We start from the raw sequence: 22,500 nt of genomic DNA, 5'->3' as shown, positions 1-22,500 counted from the left end.
TGAGAGAGAGAGTGTGTGTGTGTGTGTGTGTGTGTGTGTGAAAGAGTGTGTGTGTGTGTGTGTGTGTGTGTGTGTGTGAGAGAGAGTGTGTGTGTGTGTGTGTGTGTGTGTGTGTGTGTGTGTGTGTGTGAGAGAGAGAGAGTGTGTGTGTGTGTGTGTGTGACCAGACCAGTGATCCCTCCAGGTTGAAGGTCTGAGCGTTCTGGCACAGCAGCATCACGTCTCGCTCCAGATCGTTGAGGCTGCGGTATCGATGGCTCCGGATGCGCTCCTGCTCACACACACATGACAGCGGAATGAAAGCTGCGCTCACAGATGGTGTGTTCAAGGATTCGGTGGTGTTACGATCCACACGCTCACCTTGATCTTCCTGAAGTCCACAGGTTTGCGGATCAGCTCGTAGTACTCGGGCAGCTCCTTGCGTGACGGCAGCTGGATGAACACCTCGCTCAGCTGACGGCCGTTACTAACATTCAGAACAGCACCAGACAAACACACATCAGTCACGGACCTTTACTGAGGAAAAATTCCTCTCCAGCTGACCTATGACCCATCCTCCAAACCGTCACTGACCAGAGCCTCCAGAAATAACTAGACACTGGCTGTGTTTACATGCACAATTTTTGATTAATTCAGACTGAATTCATTGCGATTGATGAATCTGAATGTAGTGTTTACATGAATGCTAGATAAAGTGATAGGGCTGATGTGTGCGTTTATATGTCACAAGCTTCAAATCACAATAGATTTTTTTTGACATGCACACACTGCACAAATATAGAGTTTCCCACTGTTTGCACAAAATGACCATTCTCCTTCACAGTTTCTTTATTTGTTTTAAACAGCAGAATTAATATTTATCCCTTTCTGGATAAATATACATATGAACCCTGTGCCGTGCTGCTTATATTTATCACACAGTAAAACATGTAAACGTAGCCACTGAGAAAACACCTGGGGCCCTATTTTAACGATCTAAGCGCATGGTCTAAAGCGCAAGGCACAGGTGCACGTAGGACGTGTCCGAATCCACTTTTGCTAGTTTAATGATGGGAAAAATGATCGGCGCGCCGGCGCATGGTCTAAAAGGGTTGTCCCTATTCTCTTGATGAGTAATGGGTGTGTTTTGGGCATAACCTGCAATAAACCAATCAGAGTCTCATCTCCCATTCCCTTTAAGAACCAGTTGCGCTCGCGCCTTGTGGATTCGCTATTTACACGGCAAGCGCAAAGACTAAACACGTCTCCAGAGAGTAACGGAACTGCTTGTGCGTGAGCAAATAGGTAGCCTAATTCTGATACATGCAATGACTATCCATTATGACATGTAGGCATTTTTATATTTATGTAGCCTACACAATACTAATCTTTTACATTGCAATCCTTAAATTTTTTATATTTGGCATGAGTGTGCAATAAGCAGAGTGTACGTTTGTTGTGAACCCGCCTATAGGTGCATATTACTAACGCGCTCTTTAAATAACAAAAAATACCGCGCCATTGACTTTAGACCAGGTTTTAGTTGGTCAAAGGCACAGTCTATTTCAGTTGCCTCAAAATAGCAACGTGCCAACAATGCGCCTGAACTAGGGTTGGGTATCATTTGGGGTTTTTTCGATACCGGTGCCAAATCGATACTTTTAAAATGGTACCGGTACCTAAACGGTGCCTGAACCGATACTTAAAAATAATGAAAAATAAATAAAAATGACCAATTAATAATTGGATTGGCCATTAGTACTAAACACATGTCTTTTTCATTCATACTGGATGCCAGAGGGCGCCCTCGCACTAAAAATCCACATATCCAGTCACAGAAGTAGCAGAACTCATGAAGCTCCAGGAAATCCCCAATATGGACAAATGCATTTCTATGGATGTAACGGAGTAAACAAGATATAAACGTTTTGAATGATAAAACAAATACAATAACCACTCGACTACACCAATGTATAGTTTATCTGTGTTATTCAAGCCATCTCTGGTATTTTCATAATAATTAAGTATATTTATAATCCATTGCCAATCGATGTATTAGTAGCCTATGGAACATTTTCTGCCTCATTCTGTGACAAGAAGCTACATCAGATCACAAAAGGAAGCATTTAACTGGTGTTGTGGACTAAAAAGGTTATAATGTTCTCTTTCGTTGGACAACAGGTTTAAAAATGTGAATACAAGATACATTTTTAGTTTTAGGCATTTTAATTTAAGAATGTTTAGCTCAGCTAGTTAATGGAGGGCTACCTGCTGCCGTCAGAGCGAGTGTAATTTCTGCATTCACGCGCTCCTCGGATGCTCTCATTTCCCGAGTTGTGCTTTTAAGTCGGAATGTGAAAACAGCACGCTCGAGTTACTACAAAGATTTGTTGGACTTGTATTATTAGAGCTTTCAGACTTGAGTTCATGTGCATTTTCTCATTCAGAAAATTATTTTTCACGTGCGGTGCTGGTGATGATGCTTCTTACGTTAGTTTTGAAGAAACAAAGGACAAATATTTCAATCGATCGCTCAGGCATGGCACCGAAATGAGGCACCAAAATCTCCGTTCTGATTCGGTTCTAGTACATACCGGTTACATAGGTACCGGTGCCATATTGGTACCGGGTTTCAGTACCCAACCCTAGCCTGAACACAGCCCCTGCTGTTACAGACCTGCAGCAACCTAGCGCTCAATATCATCAACAATCATGGACCTGCTCTTCAGCATCAAGAGGATCTGGTGTGTTCTGTGAGCGACATACACAAAACCACGTTCACGAGAATCACCTGACGACACAAGAAGCCGTCCCCAGGTCCAGAACCATCAGCTGTCCTACTTTACCATTTGTCTCAGCTCTGGCCTGTACTTTCCTCAACCTCTACTGGAAACCACTCTGACACTCACTTCTCCTTATATTTAATAACAGCGTCCACAATCTTCTTCATCTTCTTGGTGAGCGACGGAGGGTTTGGTGAAAGCTTCTCGGACGGCGGGCGACCTCGCTTCTTCTGTCTTTTGCCGTCGTCGTCTCTCTCTCGTCCCCCGCGAGCGCCCGAAGTGGACGGGATGGCGTCCGGATCCCGATCGCGCCTCCTCTTCCGAGCCGTTTTCTTGTGTCGCACCTCCTCCTCGATCTCCTCCAGGGTCCCGTCCTCAATCGCCTGAGAACAGAAAGATTGCTCAGAAACGTCAGGCAGAGGAAGAGAAGCTGATGGGTGAGGGAATGAAGTCTGACCTTTAGCCACTGTTTCTCTGTGAGCGAGTCGCTGTAATCCACCTCCTTCCTCTGACGAGAGCCGCGGCCGAACATCTTCTCCTCTTCTTCCTCACAGGTGAGTCTTTCCACCTCGGCGTCGTCTTTCATGATCCACGTGGGCAGTTCGTCCTCCTCCATGAGACGAGGCTTTCGCTTCGGATTGCGAGCTTCCTCGCGGCGGCGATCCAAATCCATGCGCTGCGCAGAAACAAAGAGACAGCTCATTTGGATTCGATCTGGATTTGGTGATCAATGCTGACTGTATTAGAGAAAGTGAAATGAGACCATGAACTGGTCAAACTCGTCTTCACTTCTGGCGATCATCTGATTTACGGTCTCATCATCCGGCACCTCGTCCTCTTCCTGACGGGGAAACAGACGCAAGCAATCAGAAGAGCTTTAGAGGAACAGAACAGACAGAAAACAACCATGACCATGTTTACATGAAGGTTTTGATGCTTCACAGCTTCTAGAATATTACTGTAGACAAGCTGATCCGCATATTCTGAAAAAATAACATTCTCTCACTCAATCCTGGAGATGCTCTTATTATCATCAGATCATTATAAAACCATGCTATTATATTTATGCACAAAACTGGCCTCACAAACCTTTGTAAACATTTGCAAACACATCTTTATAGCGATTCATTTCATTCTCACTTTTTCTTATGTTTGTAAGACAAATCTCTTCCAAAATGTGTTTGACATCTTAAAAAGTTTCCTTGTAACTCCTAGAATCACGTTTGTATGGATGTGCAAAATACTGTGTTACAGTTGATATTCTGAAGAAGGTGTTTACATGACCCAATATTCAGGATAATATCATACCTCCTCATCAGCCTCATTGGGACTTGACTAAATCAGTTTACGGCAGTTTTCATGATGCATTCGTTAATAAAACAAAAGCAAATTCCCTTTAAAGTGGTCATGACATTGTTTTTTTATTATTTTAATATGTTCCTTAAGGTTCTCTTATAATGTTACTAAAGTTTTTTGCACAAAAAACAACAAATAAATATGTGTAAAAATAATCATTTTCAACCCTCATTCTGACCCTCTGTCTAAAACAATCTGTTTTAAGGGGCGGGTCCTTTAAGGCTCGTCAGTTATGATTGGCTAACGTAATTACATAGGAAACAGTATCAAAGCCCCTCACTATTGCATGTTTTGAGTGTTTTGACAACATGATCAAAATAAAACGGTCATTTCCAGACAAAGCATTATGAAATAATTTACTCACGGTTTGTGATGCAGCTGCAGTCAGATCTAGTTCTGCTTCATCTTTCAACAAAGGATTCTTTGTGAACTCTCCATGACACTGTGCCTTGATTACAAAACACAATGCTCTGATCAATCCTCAGACACGATCCGGGACGCCATTAAAAATAAACTATCCACTTGTTCCTTACTGTCAGGGTCCTGTCACAGCGATCTGGATTATTTGGTAATTTGGTGACAGGGCTCTGACAGTCCTTGTGTCCTGTCTGTGTGAGGGGGCACGGTTTCGTGCTCGCTCGAGCTACGCGCTCTTCCCTATGGGTTCTGATTTGTGAGCGCGGGGTTCGGGCGGGCTCGAGCCATGTTCCCTCTCGTCTTTGTGACTTGTTGGTGCGGAGCGTGGTGTTTGGGTCTTGGCACTGGATTCAAGTTCGGATTCTGTTTGCGTGCCGGGATTCGGACACTCACGCTCCATGTATTGTACTTCAGTGTGAGCGCATGATTGAAGTGTTCATTCCCTCACCGGGCGCTCGTATCTTACGTCACTGTCTTTCTTGTGAGCACATGGGGTTTGTTTTGTTATTCGTGCCATATGTTCATGTCTATCATGTTACCCTGCCCCTCTCGTTATCTGTTCATTGATTCATTTGCTTCCAGCCGTGTTCCCTTATTCATTTGTAATTTGGTTCCCTATTTATGCTCCCTTTGTTTGCTGTCCTGGGCTGATGTGTCTCACTCTGTTTGTATGCCTGCCTGTTACCCTGTTCCTGCCTGCTCCCGTTATTTTTCCCTGTTTATATTTATCATTCTGGTTTTCCCCTTTGGGGTGGTTTTTGTTGCTGTTTTTTGTTATTTTACATTTTTGGTTAAATAATTCCATTTATTGTACTTGAGTTTTCACTACCCATTCATTCCATGACAGAATACATCAGCCACAAGAAGACTCAGCAGGATGGAGGTTTATTCTTTTTATTTTTTCATGGACATGAAGCAGCGCCTCGACCATTCCAAGCCAGCCCTAGCCTGGAGACTGCATCTCTGTCAAGAGCGGCCATCCATTGGGTTTGTACACGGAGGCCCTCTACGACGCAGCCCAAGGGATAGGGCTCACTGCTCTGAATTATCGCTATCTCGCAGGCTTGGATAAACCCGTCAACTGGGACGGGCTGGGCGATCTCAGTTATACGTGGTTATACTGGGATCTAGTGGACCACGTGATTGCCTACTGGGAGTCAGAGCTGGAGATGGAGGAGTTGGCCAGCCGTTCTGCCAGGTCGTCGGTCCCAGTCATTCCTAACCCCGTTGTGTTAACAGCGCCCAGAAATTTTCATTCACTCCCTGGCTTTCCCGAGCTGGAGTGCAAGCTGGAGAATCCACCCATGAGATCAGTATGGGCAGCTGGCATTCCAAGACTGGCTCCCCCCAAGGCGGCGGTTCCCGCTTGCAGTCCTCCCGAGGTGGCGGTGCCTGCTCACGATCCTCCCGAGGCGGCGGTTCCCACTCATGATCCCCCTGAGACAGCAGTTCCCGCTCACAATGCTCCCGAAGCGGCGGTGTCCACTCACAAGGCTGCCGAGGCGGCAGTTCCTGCTTACAGTCTTCCCGAGGTGGTGGTGCCCGCTCAGAGTTCCCCTGAGATGGCGGTGCCCGCTCACAACGCTCTCGAAGCAGTGATGCCCGCTTACAGTCCTCCCGAGGTGGCTATGCCTGCTCACGAGACTCCCGAGGTGGCGGTGGCCGCTCACTATGTTACCGAGATGGAGGCCATACCTGATCTCTTTGACTTCCCAATCCTGACAATTGTTAAGACAATTGTTTTTCATTTTTATCCTGAACCCCCCTGGTCTGTCCCACCCGCACCACCCTGGCTGTCCGCCGGGGGTCAATATAGGCGGGAGCTCCCCTGGTGCAACCCTCCCGCTCCCCCCTGGTCATCTGCCAGGATTCCTGGGCCTCCCGACCCTCCCTGGTTCAACCCACCCTTCCTGCCCTGGCCTGTTTCCCCAGATCTGTCTCTGACTCGTTTCCCCCCTTCCTCCCCCCAACCTATGCTGCACTGTGTAAGGTTTTTTTATTTTATCTGTTTGCATTGTGTTTTCTTTTCCTCTCCAGTCTGTTCGTTGTTTGTATGAGGGTACCGTCAGGGTTCTGTCACAGCGATCTGGATTATTTGGTAATTTGGTGACAGGGCTCTGACAGTCCTTGTGTCCTGTCTGTGTGAGGGGGCACGGTTTCCTGCTCGCTCGAGCTACGTGCTCTTCCCTATGGGTTCTGATTTGTGAGAGCGGGGTTCGGGCGGGCTCGAGCCATGTTCCCTCTCGTCTTTGTGACTTGTTGGTGCTGAGCGTGGTGTTCGGGTCTCGGCACTGGATTCAAGTTCGGATTCTGTTTGCGTGCCGGGATTCGGACACTCACACTCCATGTACTGTCCTTCAGTGTGAGCGCACGGTTGAAGTGTTCATTCCCTCACCGGGCACTCGTATCTTACATCACTGTCTTTCTTGTGAGCACATGGGGTTTGTTTTGTTATTCGTGCCATGTGCTCATGTCTATCATGTTACCCCGCCCCTCTCATTATCTGTTCATTGATTCATTTGCTTCCAGCCGTGTTCCCTTATTCATTTGTAATTCAATTCCCTACTTATGCTCCCTTTGTTTGCTGTCCTGGGCTGATGTGTCTCACTCTGTTTGTATGCCTGCCTGTTACCCTGTTCCTGCCTGCTCCCGTTATTTTTCCCTGTTTATATTTATCATTCTGGTTTTCCCCTTTGGGGTGGTTTTTGTTGCTGTTTTTTGTTACTTTATATTTTTGGTTAAATAAATCCATTTATTGTACTTGAGTTTTCGCTACCCATTCATTCCGGGACACTTACGCTGGGATTCTTCTGATATCTGTACAAAGACGTGAACAAGCCGTTTAAACCAAACGCTTTAAAGCGAACGTTCTTTCACTCATTTGTCCTGATGACAGTCTCATATTTGTTTACTGTATCCAGTGCAGACAAGATAGCGCAGTGATTGTGATTTCTATTTGCTTTTGACGTGACACTCGCATTCAGCGCAATCAAGCCATTAGCGACTGAACGCCAGTGGTCAGGGCCTATGGGGAGAAGAAGACTATTCGTCGATGTGCTGCTCTCGTGGCGTGTTTATGCAAATGACTGTGACCAGTGATGTCACCCTGCACCTCGGATCCAAACGAGCCGTTTTCTGAGGGTTATTACATAAATTCTTTTAACTTGCAGGATATATTAAGCATACAAAGACCTCTTCTGTGTCAAAAGATCAAGGGAAATTTGGTTTCTCATGTCATGACCCCTTTAATATTGGAATAGTCTAGTTCATGTGAGCATGGTTGATGCGGGGCGAATGAAACTCCTGACCTCGTCCTGCTCCTCGTGCTCCAGAATGGCCTGCAGAAACGCTCGGCGCTCATGACTCGACGACTTCTGGTCGAACATGCCGGCCTGGATCACCTTCTGGTCCACATTCAGCTTGTATTTAGCGGCTGCCAGGATCTTCTCCTCGACGCTGTTGACGGTACACAGCCGCAGAACCCGCACCTCGTTCTGCTGACCGATGCGGTGAGCTCGATCCTGCGCCTGGAGGTCCTGCAGAACATCAGAGGAGCCAGGAACATGAGACCAGCATCCCAGCTGATGCTGATGATACTGATGATGATGATGGTGGTGGTGGGTACCTGATGAGGGTTCCAGTCGCTGTCAAATATGATGACGGTGTCGGCGCTCTGCAGATTGAGGCCCAGTCCACCCGCTCTGGTGCTCAGCAGGAATATGAAGTACTGAGAGGCCGGATCATTGAAGGTCTTCAGCAGCATCCCACGATCCTCTGCTTTAGTCGTGCCTAAAACACACAAACACACGCTCAAGCAAATATAATTTCTATCATTAGTCTTCTCTGAGTTAGGGTTAGGGTTAGCCACAATAATGGAGTCGGCCCGACCGTTTCCCACATCTTTAACATATTCCTGAGCAGTGTTGGGCAGTAACTACTTACAGTAACAATATTAAGATTTCAGTAATAATATTACAGTTACCATCCATAAAACAGCTCGTTACGTAGTTACTTTTGATGCCTCAACCCCCCTGATTTGAAATCAAACAATCCAATAATTCCTAGATTTATATTCATAATTTTCACAACTTCTGAAAGCATGAAGTCAGCAGAGCAGCAGGCAAGCTTGGAATATGGAAAAGCTTACATTCAGTGGATAGAAATATTGCCATTACATTGATTTTGTCAGGAGAGAAGATGATCTGAACACTGATGTGTAAGTCGTGGCATTACTTTACTCTGGTGGCTTGCCCTCATTCCTCTGATCCGGATATAAATTGTATAAAATCTTTTTAGAAAACAAAACAATTTCTTATGAACTTATGTGATTTCATTTGATAAAATACATAACGGAATATAATCGTATATGGGTAACAGAGAAATTAAAGCTACAATTAGCTTCAAGCTACACATGACAATTAAGGAGATTAATACAACACTTTTACTTAAACGTCACTATTAATCAGCACTGAGTGTTTGTAATCACTTCTGACTGCGATTCAATGTGGATTTTGCTCAAATGATGAGGAAGAAATATACAGTCATGGCCAAAAATATCGGCACCCTTGGTAAATATGATTATAGGCAGCTGTGAAAATAAATCTGCATTGTTAATCCTTTTGTTCTTTTACTTAAAAATTCACAAAAATCTAACATTTCGCTGGATAATAAGAATTTAAAATGGGGGGGGGGATATCATTATGAAATTAAAAAAAATTTCTAATATACATTGGCCACAATTAACAGCACCCTTTTATTCAATACTTTTTGAAACCTCCATTTGCCAGTTTAACAGCTCTAAATGTTCTCCTATAATGCCTGATGAGGTTAGAGACACCTGACAAGAGATCAGAGACCATTCCTTCATCCAGAATCACTCCAGACCCTTTAGATTCCATGTTGCTGCTTCTTCTCTTCAGGTCACTCATGTTCTACAGGGTTCAGGTCAGAGGACTGGAATGGCCAGCAGAAGCTTGGTTTTGTGCTCAGTGACCCATTTTTGTGTTGTTTTTGAGGTTTGTGTTGTTTATTATTGTACGGTTGGAAGATCCAAACATGGCCCATTATAAGATTTCTAACAGAGTCAGTCACTTATTGATTTTTTATCTGTTGGTATTTGATAGAATCCATGATGCCATGTGTCTAAACAAGATGTCCAGGACCTCCAGCAGAAATATAGGCCCACAACATCAAAAATACAGCAGTATATTTCGTTGTACACATGGGGTACTTTTTTATCCCTGTGTTCACCAAACCCAGCTGTTCCCACGGTTGGCCCAGGGAGGGCCTCGAATCCCAAGATCTCTGCTCCAGAACCAGTTCTAGTGCTTGAGTTCGTGCTAATGCTAACTTCAATCATAAAGGTCAATGAGGCCATTCAAGAAACCCCGGAATGTCCCGCCATAACCAGAGAGACTGTCTGTGAACCTATGGCCTGCCCTGTCACAGTCGTGATAGACATGGGTAATCTGTCTGTGGTCTATGTTTCCACTGCGCCTGCTCCGCCCTGGTGGGCTTCAGTTCCGCCCTGGTGGGCTTCGGCTTTGTCTGCTCCACCCTGGTGGGCTTCGGTTTCGTTTGCTCTGCCCTGGTGGGTTTCAGTTCCACCCTGGGGGCTTCAGCTTCATCTGCTCCACCCTGGCTGGATTCCTGCTCTATCTCCCTCCATAGATCTCCATTGCATGAACCATACACTCCATCCCTCCTGGTTCCACCACTGCTCCGTCTTTGTTGGAGCGTCTGGAAGCCACTCCTTCGAGGGGGTACTGTCACAATCACCAGTTGAACCGCACTGCATTTCCCAGCATCCTTCTGGTCACTCACCTGCACTCCATCAGTAATCACTCACACCTGACCTCCATCAGGGAATCCTCCTCACCTATTGCCACTAATCAAGCTCCCTATAAGACTTCACTCTATCTATACCCTCATTGTTTGGTCTCAAGGTTACAAGCTCTTTGTCTGTCTCATAACTCACCTGCTGGATCCCTGTGACTCCATAGATGTCTTCCATGTGTTGATCCTCCGCAAACGGGAAGTTAAGGACTGTTTATTTCCTCAGTTTATTGAGCTTCATTGAACTTTGAGTTTTGCACCTACCTTTTGACGTTGCCATCAGTTTGTGAAATAAAGAAGCTCTTACCTTACTCATCCTCGTGTGCCTCTCCATCCAGTGTGTGACAGAAGACCAGACCTTGAAAACTTAAAACAACATGCGAGGACAACGGGCTTTCCTCAACACAACTCCTCGGAGCAATGACCCCAATCAGTCTACCATCCTCCGGTTCCTCTTTCAGAACGGCCGGGATCTAGAATTGTATGTCCAGGACTTCCTCGACTGCTGTAGCTGGGCAGTCAGTGATGACCTAACTCTAATGGAAGGATTTTGGTACGGACTGGATGATAGTATCCAGTTTATCATGCCTGTGGCTGATCAAAGCTGGGATCTAGGGTCTTACATCGACTTCGCTCTTCAGATAGTGGGATCAGCATTCACCATTGGCGAAATGGCAGACGATCTCCCGTCTTCACCCATCATAACCACTGATTCCCAGTCATCACCTGTTATGCCCACCAGTCCCGAGTTCGCACACCACGGGCCCGCCGATGGTCAGTTATCACCAATCGTGTCTGCTGATCGCCAGACATCACACAAAGTGGCCGTCATCCCAGAGCCTTGTACCGTGTCTAATCCAGCTCCTATACCAGTCCCAGTACTCACGGTACGGGAGGTTACTTACTGCCCTGTGGATGAAACCGTAAGTCCCACGTCTCCTACCACTGCCACGACAGCTTCCAATATCCCAACCAGCGCTTCCACATTCCCGCCGGCAAGGAAGGTTCTTTCAAACAGCGCAGATTTGGTGGCAAAGCTGGCGGATCCACCTATCATTTCCATCAGGAAGGCTATGAAGAGGAAATCCATTCTAGCTCCAAAATCTGCTCCAGTCTCCAATCTTCAGTTTTGTGAACAAAGCCCACTGATGGCTCCTCCGCCACACCTGCCGGCCACTCTATTGTCTAGCTTGCCCGCTGCGGACCACTCGTGTCTGCTGGCTGCTCCGAAATCGGATCCGCCAGTCTCTCCACTGCCTAGCCCGCCGGTTCCGGCACACTCAAGCTGGCCATCCGCCATTGACTCAGGCCAGCCGGCTGCGCAGGACTCAAGCCAGCCGGCCGCCACCGATTCAAGCCTCGCTAGCCCGCAGTCCTGGAGAATCTGGTTCTCAAGCCACAGCCAGGAGTGCCGTTCCCGGTCCCGGAGAATCCGGTTCTCAAGTAATGGCCAGGAGTGCCGTGCCTAGTCCCAGAAGATCCAGTTCCTTGTTGAGCCCAGGGAGAGCCACAGATCCTCCTAATTCCAATCCTCCTTCGTCTTCGCTGGTCTCAATCAGCTCCACTCCTCCAGAGTGCCCACAGGGGCCCGCTCCTCCAAAACGACATCTGGTGGTCAAGTTAAGCCCTGGAAGGGCTGCTGTTCCCACGGTTGGCCCAGGGAGGGCCTCAAATCCCAAGATCTCTGCTCCAGAACCAGTTTTAGTGCTTGAGTTTGTGCTAATGCTAACTTCAATCATAAAGGCCAATGAGGCCATTCAAGAAACCCCGGAATGTCCCGCCATAACCAGAGAGACTGTCTGTGAACCTATGGCCTGCCCTGTCACAGTTGTGATAGACATGGGTAATCTGTCTGTGGTCTATGTTTCCACTGCGCCTGCTTCGCCCTGGTGGGCTTCGGTTTCGTCTGCTCCGTCCTGGTGGGCTTCAGTTCCGCCCTGGTGGGCTTTCGGCTTTGTCTGCTCCGCCCTGGTGGGCTTCGGTTTTGTTTGCTCTGCCCTGGTGGGTTTCAGTTCCGCCCTGGTGGGCTTCCGCTTTATCTGCTCCACCCTGGCTGGATTCCTGCTCTATCTCCCTCCATAGATCTCCATTGCATGAACCATACACTCCATCCCTCCTGGTTCCACCACTGCTCCGTCTTTGTTGGAGCGTCTGGAAGCCACTCCTTCGAGGGGGGGGGGGGGGGGGGGTACTGTCACAGTCACCAGTTGAACCGCACTGCATTTCCCAGTATCCTTCTGGTCACTCACCTGCACTCCATCAGTAATCACTCACACCTGACCTCCATCAGGGAATCCTCCTCACCTGTTGCCACTAATCAAGCTCCCTATAAGACTTCACTCTATCCATACCCTCATTGTCTGGTCTCAAGGTTACAAGCTCTTTGTCTGTCTCATCACTCACCTGCTGGATCCCTGTGACTCCATAGATGTCTTCCATGTGTTGATCCTCCGCAAACGGGAAGATAAGGACTGTTTATTTCCTCAGTTTATTGAGCTTCATTGAACTTTGAGTTTTGCACCTACCTTTTGACGTTGCCATCAGTTTGTGAAATAAAGAAGCTCTTCCTCATGTGCCTCTCCATCCAGTGTGTGACAGTAGGTGCTGTTTGACAATTTTTTTTTTTTTAAGGTTTTCTGACCCCGAGACTCAACTATTTTCTGCAATTCTCCAGCTGTGGTTCTTGGAGAGTCTTTAGCCGCTCAAACTCCACAAACATCCACAAACTGGACTTAATTCAACTCAGTCGGTCTACACAGCATGAGGCAAGGGATTGTTGTGTGTTTGTTTTCACTGAAACATGGCTAAAGAACAACATCCCGGACTCCGCCATTCAGCTGCACGGGCTAACCTGCTACCGAGCGGACAGAGATTCTCAAACTTAAAGACAGTTTTGCCAAAGTTCTACCAACATGTGAACTTTGCAACAAGGGGAAATAACACACTGGACTTTGTTTATACAATAGAGAAAAATGCATACAAAGCTGAACCCGCCCCCACCTCGGGTACTGACCACATCTCTGTTATGCTAATCCCAGCATACAGACCACTTCTGAAACTCACCAAACCGGTTCAAAAGCAAATCACGGTATGGCCAGAAAATGCTACCTCAGCACTGCAGGACTGCTTCCAGGACACAGACTGGAACATGTTTAAAGAGGCGACCACCTACAACAACCACACAGACCTACAGGAGTACACTGAAACTGTGACTGCTTACATCAAAAAGTGCATAGATGATGTGACAGTCACCAAGACCATCACCACACGCGCCAACCAGAAGCCATGGATGACAGCAGAGGTTCGTGGGCTGCTAAAGACCAGAGATGAAGCATTCAGATCAGGAGATAAAGCAGCCCTCAAAACAGCAAGAGCCAATCTGTCTCATGGCATCAAGAAGGCAAAACATCAGTATGCTAAAAAAATCAACAACAACTTCAGCGACAGTAAAGACACTCGGACCCTGTGGCAAGCCATTCAGACCATCACTGACTACAAGGCCCCGCCACAGGCCAGTGACGATGACACATCCCTACCAGAGGCACTCAACCACTTCTACTCACGATTTGAGATACAGAAGATACCGCAGAGATGCGGGCCCTGACAACATACCGGGACGTGTACTGAGAGACTGTGCTGCACAGCTGACGAATGTCTTAACAGACATCTTCAACATCTCGCTGAGCCAGGCAGTCGTCCCCACGTGTCTCAAATCCACCTCCATAATCCCAGTACCAAAGAAGTCACATGTGTCCTGTCTGAATGACTATCGTCCCATAGCACTGACCCCAATCATGATGAAGTGCTTTGAGAGGTTAGTCATGCATCACATCAAGTCCAGTCTCCCAAGCACGCTGGACCCATTCCAGTTTGCATATCGTTCAAACCGTTCCACGGACGATGCAATATCCACCACTCTCCACCTAGCTCTTACTCACCTGGAACAGAAAGACTCCTATGTAAGAATGCTGTTCATCGACTTCAGCTCAGCATTCAATACAATAATCCCACAACAGCTCATCCACAAACTAAACCTGCTGGGCATTAACACCTCCCTCTGTAATTGGATCCTGGACTTTTTAACTGCAAGACCTCAGTCGGCCGCAACACCTCGAGCACTACCACACTGAGCACAGGGGCCCCACAAGGCTGTGTGCTCAGCCCGCTGCTCTTCACGCTGCTGACCCACGACTGCACTGCCAAGTCCAGCTCCAACCACATCATCAAGTTTGCTGATGACACAACTGTGGTAGGCCTCATCAGCAACAACGATGAAACGCACTACAGAGAGGAAGTGGCACAGCTGGCTGAATGGTGTGGCGCTAACAACCTGTCCCTCAATGTGGGTAAGACAAAAGAGGTTGTGATGGACTTCAGGAGAAACTCTGTTGACCACCCCCCACTGACCATCGACGGCTCAACCGTGGAGAGTCGGTAGCACTAAATTCCTGGGGTGCACATCACAAAGGATCTCACCTGGACCACCAACGTCACATCACTCAACAAGAAGGGACAACAGCGCCTCTACTTTCTCCGTCGGCTGAAAAGGGCAAGTCTCCCTCCACCCATCCTCACCACCTTTTACAGGGGCACCATTGAGAGTGTGCTGACCAGCTGCATCACTGTCTGGTATGGGAACTGCAGTGCTGCTGACCGCAAGACCCTACAACGGACAGTGAACACTGCCGCAAAGATCATCTGTGCCCCTCTTCCCTCCATCCTGGACATTTTCCTTGCACGATGCTCCAGCAAGGCCTCCAGCATCGTGAAGGACCCCACCCACCCCTCCCACAACCTCTTCCAGCTCCTGCCATCAGGAAAAAGGTACCGGAGTATCAAAGCTCGTTCTGTCAGATTGCTCAACAGCTTCTTTCCCCAGGCTGTGAGAGCTCTTAACTCCAATCTCCCTGTCCCCGCTCTGAAACCATGAACACCTCAGCCCCCCAACTATAAATAACTATTGACAAATTTCTCCTAAGTGCAATTCTGGGTGTGCTACACACAGGTGAGTGGGCTATACAAACCACCTGTAGTAACGCACTGTCCCACTATATGCACACTAGACACTTTCTATAAACACTCCCTGCAACAAAGACTCAATAAGATAATATATGTTTACTTGAATATTACACTACAAAATAATGTTTACTGGAGCATTGCACTACTAACTCTTTTGCACTATGCGCTGCTTCCCACAAAATCTCTCTTCTGAACAATTTAATGTAAAAAATATATATTTCCTGCACAATTTCATGTACAAATATCTCTTTAGCACTATTTCATGTACAGTATTTACAGTCTCAGTTTGTGTATGTGTAGTCAACTAGGTATAGTATTTATAGTATATGTATAGTCTGATGGTTAAACTGTTGTATAGCCCTATTGTGTTTTGTTTTTTTTCCCCTATATTTGCATTGCTGTATGTGTATGTGTATCTCATGTCTAACTAGTATGTAGCACCGTGGTCCTGCGAGACACGACATTTCGTTCCACTATATGTCCACACATGTAGCAGAATGACAATAAAGCTCAACTTGACTTGAAATGGGAATTTTCACTGCTCTAGCTCTTTTCTTAAAGCCACTTCACTAATTTGTGAAGCTCAATTATCCTTTGCTGCACATCAGAAATATATTTAGGTTTTTCTCATTGTGATGGATGATTAAGGGAATTTGGGCTTTGTTTTCCCTCCTATTTATATTTCTGTGAAACAGGAAGCAATGGCTGGATAATTTCATGTTCGTAATCACCCTGCAGTGCTCAAAATTGTGAATATGAATGGGAATATACTTCAGAGATATTTTACTCATGAGAATTTCTAGGGGTGCCAATAATTGTGTCCAATGTGTATTTGAGAAAAAACATTTATTTCATAATGATATTTCCCCCATTTTATATTCTTATTATCCAATGAAAGGTTAGATTTTTGTGAATTTAAAAAAACAAAAAAGATCAAAAAGATTAACAATGCAGATTAATTTTCACAGCCTTCTTTGATCATATTTACCAAGAGTGCTGATATTTTTGGCCATGACTGTATATATTGTAACATTTTAGAAGATACACAATTACAACTTCTGTGGGGCACGAAAGAAAAGTAATGTAATCAGTAGTGTAACTAATTACTGTTGCCAGAAAGTAATAAGTAAAGTAATATTACTTTTGAAAGGAGTAACGAGTAATAAATTAAATTTTTTGAGTACATTTTTTAACAAGCCCAACACTGTTCCTGAGTCAGTAGAGGCTTATGTCTTATCATATCCTGGTGTCAGGACACGTTTGGAGCTCTAAACATTGACATTATGTGATGTTTCGGGAGGAGCACATTCAGATAGTCAACTTAATTAGCATGATAGTAAATATATTATATACAGTTGTGCTCATAAGATTACATACTTCTTGAGCATCAGTAAATGTAATAGTTATGCATGAGTCCCCCAATTGCCCTCAGTGTGAAAAGATGGATCTCAAAATCATACAGTCACTGTTGGAAAGGGTTCAAATATGCAGAAGATGCTGGAAAACCAAAGAATGTGCAGGAGCTGGGGGATTTTTGTGAAGAACAGCAGGCAGCTGATCTGCTCAGGACCAACAAGGGACTCATGAACAACTATCACAAAATATAAAAACAGTCGAGACTAATCCAGGAAACAACACAGATTATTAAGATTCATGTAAACATGTAAACTTTTGAACGGTGGTCATTTTTTATGAATTCAGTTATCATTTTGTCTTGTGGAGTATATATAAACATCTGTTATGTGAAATAGCTTATTCAGGACAGTATTAAATAAACAATAACATACAATTGTCATGATCCTTCTTATTTAGTTAAAATTATTAACTTTTTGCATATTCTGCAAGGGGCATGTAAATTTATGAGCACAACTGTATATAGAGCCAGCTCACCTCTGTCCTACAACAGTTTTCCGGCGTCCCTCCTAACTATTCCTGTCCCAGCTTGGGATGTGGGGAGTTTCTCTGAGTTTGGCTATATTCCGAGCTCGGAGTCGCCCCCTTCTCAGACAGCACGCCTAATATGCTCTCTATTTGCTCAATCTGATTATATGTAAGTGCAAACTCGTGAATGCCAGATGAAAATAGTGTGTGATCTCTAGTGAAGAAGCCTCAACGACACGTATGCTCTGAGGAATCATTCAGATTCTGCAGGACGAGGTTTGTCCAGATCATCATGAGCAATAATAATCATAATCATGCTATACTTCACAAACACCACAAACTACAGACGAAGAGAAACACAAGCTCACCGTCCAGACGCAGGTATTTAAAGTTGCGGTAAGCGAAATAATCCTCCATTATGGTCATCAAAGACGTCATTTGGCAGAAGAGCAGCACTTTGTGATTGGACGCTCGCAATTTGGGCAAAATACGATCCAGCACCTCAAACTTTCCCGAGGCGCGGTATAAATCAGGCCTGCAGGTCAGACGTGAGAGGAAGGTTTAGTGCCGGAGACGTCTAATACGTGTCACAGATAATTCTACAGCATTTCTACTGCTCACCCCTGAACGATCCCTCCCGTGAAACCCAGATGCTCAGAAAACGACTCCTGCAAAAGCAGCACATCACGCTCAGTGACACATGAAATGAAACACGTTGACCAGATGACCAATGCCACACTAACACACCTCGATCTGCTGGAACATGTAGGGGTGATTGCAGATCTTCCTCAGCTGCATGATGGTGTTCATCAGAGTCTTAGTGCCGCCTTTACCCTGAAACGCAAAACATAAACGCACACCTTTACCCCGAGACATCCAGCGGCACACAGACTGCATCCAGACCAGCTGAACATGATCTCCAGCACAGAGAGCTCCTCTTCCTCACCTTCTTGTCCTTCTCGGAGCCGTCGGTCAGCAGCACTCCTTTGGCCTGCATGTGTCGGTACAGGACCCTCTGAAGCGCAGACATGTCACACTTGATCACGTACTCCACCTGCACACGGACATAAAACAGCACAATGCTTCATCTGTCCGGGACGATGACAGACACAGACGGCAGTCAGAATCACCTTCTCAGGCAGCTGCGCCTCCACTTCCTTCTTCAGCCTGCGCAACAGGAAGGGGCGGAGCACCTTGTGCAGGCGGCGGATGATCAGGATGGTCTCCTCCTCATTCAGATCCACCTGAGAGAGACATCAGTCACGTCTACTGCTGCTCATTCTTGACAAGCAGAATCAAACATTAAAGGCTTCCAGATGGAATCACACTGGTTAGTTTGTTTTATCACAATGATGTGAACATAGTGGTGTGCAGGGTATGCAGGTGCGTATGGGCCCGGCCCGCCGAGCCGAGGGGGAACTTTTAATTTAAACAAGGGAACGAACGAATATAGAGCCCTGCACAGGCCCGGCCCTTGACCAACAGCTTATCAGAATTCTCCGCCCGAGTCCGACCCGAGCCCGTGTCTTTCTTCTCTCTTCTGTTGCAGCCATTAAATAGTTCAGTTTTGGTTTTTAATGGCAAAGTGGTTATATTTCGTTTCGTTTAATTTCTTTATTAAGTTAATTTAGAAACATGATTGAAACATTTTATGTTTGTTAAATTAAAAGTGTTTTGTTTTGTTTTTTAGTTTAGCCTTCATGTATTTCACAATATAAATTTAAAAAATCAGGATGAATTTGTGATAAATATCCAATAATTTGTGCGAAGAGTAGAAGCTGAAGCGCGCTTTGAAGGACATGGAGGCTCTAGCGCGATCACTTGTTCAAAAAAATTGTTCTTAATAAGAGTGGAAAATTAAAATACGACATCATTTTTCCTCATAAAGGTAAGAGTATACATAATTCGGAAATACAAATAGTTTTGTTTGTGTGCACTCAATATATATATCAATAAAATAAAGAAAACAAACAGGGTGGCTTTCTGCAGTCTCGATCTTGAGCAGGATTGCTTCACAAAAACTGAACCGAAACTCAGCAAATACTTGCCTCACTGACATGATAAATATATTTATAGAAGGCTATAAATTACTTTAAAATGAAATAATTCAAATCAAAAATTAAAAACTCTTTCATTATGTAATCCGTAAAGACGCATAATTTATTTATTTATTTATTTTTTGGGCCGCTGTGCCTAGATTGTGTTTGCATGCAGTACAAATAGCCTACAGCGGCATTTTAGTGTCACTCTGGAAAATACCTAAATAAATAAGATTAACGTCATACTGTTTTAAGAATAAAGTCAAAATTACAATAATAAAATCATGTTATATTGCGTGACGTTAATGTGAAAATTACACCTATACTCTAAAAAAAAAAAGTCTGTGGAATCCAACCTGTCATTGTTAACACAAAACAGCAATAAAACGCAGGCTTATAGATGTTTTTGAAACTCTAAAGGCCTCTTGAAGGCGAATATAGTTATCTCACTACAAATAAAAGAGCGCAAAACACATTTATTGTTTGTATTTGATCTTAAAATAGACAGAAGGATGAGACTTTGTATTATAATAAAAGTAAAGCACAAAGCTTATTGTGATTATTGGGTGGCTTTCGTGCTACAATGAATGAACTTGAAAACGTTAAATATTATTTCCAAGCATTTATACCATAATTAAAACAGCCTGTGAATAGTCACGTAACGTTATTTACGTCAGAAAAATCAACAATAAGTTAACCAAGTTGGAGCCCATATTGTTTGCCTGTACAAATTTTTTGCGTATGGTGATTTAAATGAATTCCACTACTTTGCTTTAAGTTAAGACCCGTCCACGCCTTCCTAAAACGCCTCATTTAAACACGCCCCACATATATCTACATCACTGTGTGGGAGGATTTGCATAACACTGCCTAAATGTTTATTTAAAGAATGAAGGCTTAACTTTTATTCTCGCTGTAGTATTGTTCCCGCTGCCGTCATGGAAACTGATATTCCAAATATGGTAAGGGGTGTAACATTTCCATCACGCGCTTGAGGTATTCGGCCAATCACAACGCACTGGATAGCTGGCCAATCAGAGCACACCTCGCTTTTCAGAACAATGAGCTTTGTAAAAATCGATGCATTTAAGAAAGGCGGAGCAGAGAGGAGCAACAATAATGTACAGTATGCGGAAAATAATGTGTTTTTTTAAACTTAAACCACGTAAACACAATAAATACACAAAATAATGGTATTTTATAGCGACGTCATATGACCCCTGTAATAAATAATCAAGTTACAGTGAATAAAAAGTCTGCATTTGAGCACATTTATGAAAGTCTGATTCACGCTTTCATTGAAACACCTTCTAACACGCAAACACAAGCAGCACGTCTGTGTAAGAACAGCGCTGGACAGACGGACCTTCTCTCCGGTCATGGCGAAGGGTGCGTTGAACCACTGCTCAAACGTGCTGCAGCTCTTGAAGATGGTGGGCAGCAGGAAGTTGAGCAGCGCCCAGAGCTCGGGCAGCTTGTTCTGCAGCGGCGTCCCGGTCAGCAGCACGCGCCGCGGCGCCAGGTAATGTGTGTTCAACACCTGCGTCAGCTTACAGTGATGGTTCTTCATGCGATGGCCTTCGTCCACGATCATGTACTTCCAGCGAATCTGTGTCAGGAGACAGGAGCTCATCAGCACGTCTGGTCAAGGTCAAAGGCCACAGGTGACCACACAGAGGCACACGCGTTACCTTGGCCAGCACATGCTTGTCTTTGATGATGTATTCGTACGTGGTGATCAGCACGTTGAACTTGCCGCTGCGCAGCTGAGGGACGAAGGCTCTTCTAGCAGCAGGAGACCCCTGAACACACACACACACACACACACACACGATCACATGATCAAACCAGGCGCTGGGGTTTGTGGGAGGACTACTAACAAAAGAGGCTCACTACACTGAAAGGTCATCATGAAATTGACCATTTACTTCCTTCAAACATTTACATTTATTCAAAGCGACTTAAAGATAAGAAACATTGTAAGGACTTAACAGTTGCTGTATTTGCAGAACACAGGCATAAACTGAATTTCATAATTGATGAATTTTCCAACATTAACAGTTATTTTCATGTTTACCTGTTGACATGACAAGCTAAGACTGATTCACATTTACTCCAGATCATGTGTCTCTCACCTTATACGAGACTTTGACGACAGACGGCGCCCATTTATCAAACTCGTAGACCCAGTTAGACAGAGTCCTGTCAGAGAAACACAGCGTTCATCAGAACAGACACTCTGTGTGAACATACACGAACACATAAGCTGGAGTGAGACGGGCTGAGCGACTGACGAGAGCGGCACGATGATGAGGTAGGGTCCGTTCAGACGCTTGTACTCCATCAGGTACGTGATGAGCGCGATGGTTTGGATGGTTTTGCCCAAACCCATCTCATCCGCCAGGATCCCGTTCAGATTGTTGTTATAGAGAGACACCAGCCACTCCAGACCCTTGATCTGTGGAGAAACAGTCAAAACGTCACATGTTGTTGGGTTTTGTTTCGTCTGTCTGAAATCTCTTCGTTTGGATTGTTTTATAAGGAGCTCTCTTAGTTCTTTCTCCAGTTCTTTCGTGCTGAATGCGAGTGTCGCGTCACGTCAAAAGCTAATAGAAATCTCAAGCACTGCGGTCTTGTCTGCACTGGATACAGTAAACAGATGTGAGACTGTCGTCAGGACAAATGAGTGAAAGAACGTTCGCTTTAAAGCGTTTGGTTTAAACAGCTCGTTCACGTCTTTGTACAGATATCAGAAGGATCCCAGCGTAAGAAACAAGCGGATAGTTTATTTTAATGGCGTCCCGGATCGTGTCTGAGGATTGATCAGAGCATTGTGTTTTGTAATCAAGGCACAGTGTCATGGAGAGTTCACAAAGAATCCTTTGTTGAAAGATGAAGCAGCACTAGATCTGACTGCAGCTGCATCACAAACCGTGAGTAAATTATTTCATAATGCTTTGTCTGGAAATGACCGTTTTATTTTGATCATGTTGTCAAAACACTCAAAACATGCAATAGTGAGGGGGCTTTGATACTGTTTCCTATGTAATGACGTTAGCCAATCATAACTGACGAGCCTTAAAGGACCCGCCCCTTAAAACAGATTGTTTTAGACAGAGGGTCAGAATGAGGGTTGAAAATGATCATTTTTACACATATTTGTTTTTTTTGCGCAAAAAAACTTTATTAAC

At 45.1% G+C, this 22,500-nt stretch overlaps 1 protein-coding gene across 4 annotated transcripts in view; it reads right to left on the bottom strand.

Moving 5' to 3' along the window:
* Positions 1-22,500, bottom strand: part of LOC131542081 (transcription activator BRG1) — a 35,706-nt gene that overhangs the window by 3,179 nt on the left and 10,027 nt on the right. For 3 of the 4 annotated variants that reach the window (XR_009271658.1, XM_058778386.1, XM_058778385.1), the window contains exons 15-31: positions 21,604-21,767; positions 21,445-21,511; positions 21,001-21,111; positions 20,676-20,918; positions 18,401-18,514; positions 18,217-18,324; positions 18,018-18,104; positions 17,892-17,938; positions 17,639-17,805; positions 8,161-8,324; positions 7,844-8,071; positions 4,483-4,566; positions 3,526-3,603; positions 3,220-3,438; positions 2,889-3,145; positions 361-466; positions 170-271 (exon numbers count right to left, since the gene is read on the bottom strand). Coding sequence is in view for 3 of the 4 variants with exons in the window: in XM_058778386.1 (XP_058634369.1) it covers positions 170-271; positions 361-466; positions 2,889-3,145; positions 3,220-3,438; positions 3,526-3,603; positions 4,483-4,566; positions 7,844-8,071; positions 8,161-8,324; positions 17,639-17,805; positions 17,892-17,938; positions 18,018-18,104; positions 18,217-18,324; positions 18,401-18,514; positions 20,676-20,918; positions 21,001-21,111; positions 21,445-21,511; positions 21,604-21,767 (2,346 nt within the window). In the remaining variant the exon portion in view is untranslated. The remainder of the gene's footprint in view (positions 1-169; positions 272-360; positions 467-2,888; positions 3,146-3,219; positions 3,439-3,525; positions 3,604-4,482; positions 4,567-7,843; positions 8,072-8,160; positions 8,325-17,638; positions 17,806-17,891; positions 17,939-18,017; positions 18,105-18,216; positions 18,325-18,400; positions 18,515-20,675; positions 20,919-21,000; positions 21,112-21,444; positions 21,512-21,603; positions 21,768-22,500) is intronic. The other variant, XM_058778387.1, reaches the window with a different exon arrangement.

The sequence above is a fragment of the Onychostoma macrolepis genome, chromosome 06, assembly GCF_012432095.1.
Source record: "Onychostoma macrolepis isolate SWU-2019 chromosome 06, ASM1243209v1, whole genome shotgun sequence".
NCBI lineage: Eukaryota > Metazoa > Chordata > Actinopteri > Cypriniformes > Cyprinidae > Onychostoma > Onychostoma macrolepis.
This window is presented reverse-complemented; position numbering and strand designations above follow the sequence as displayed.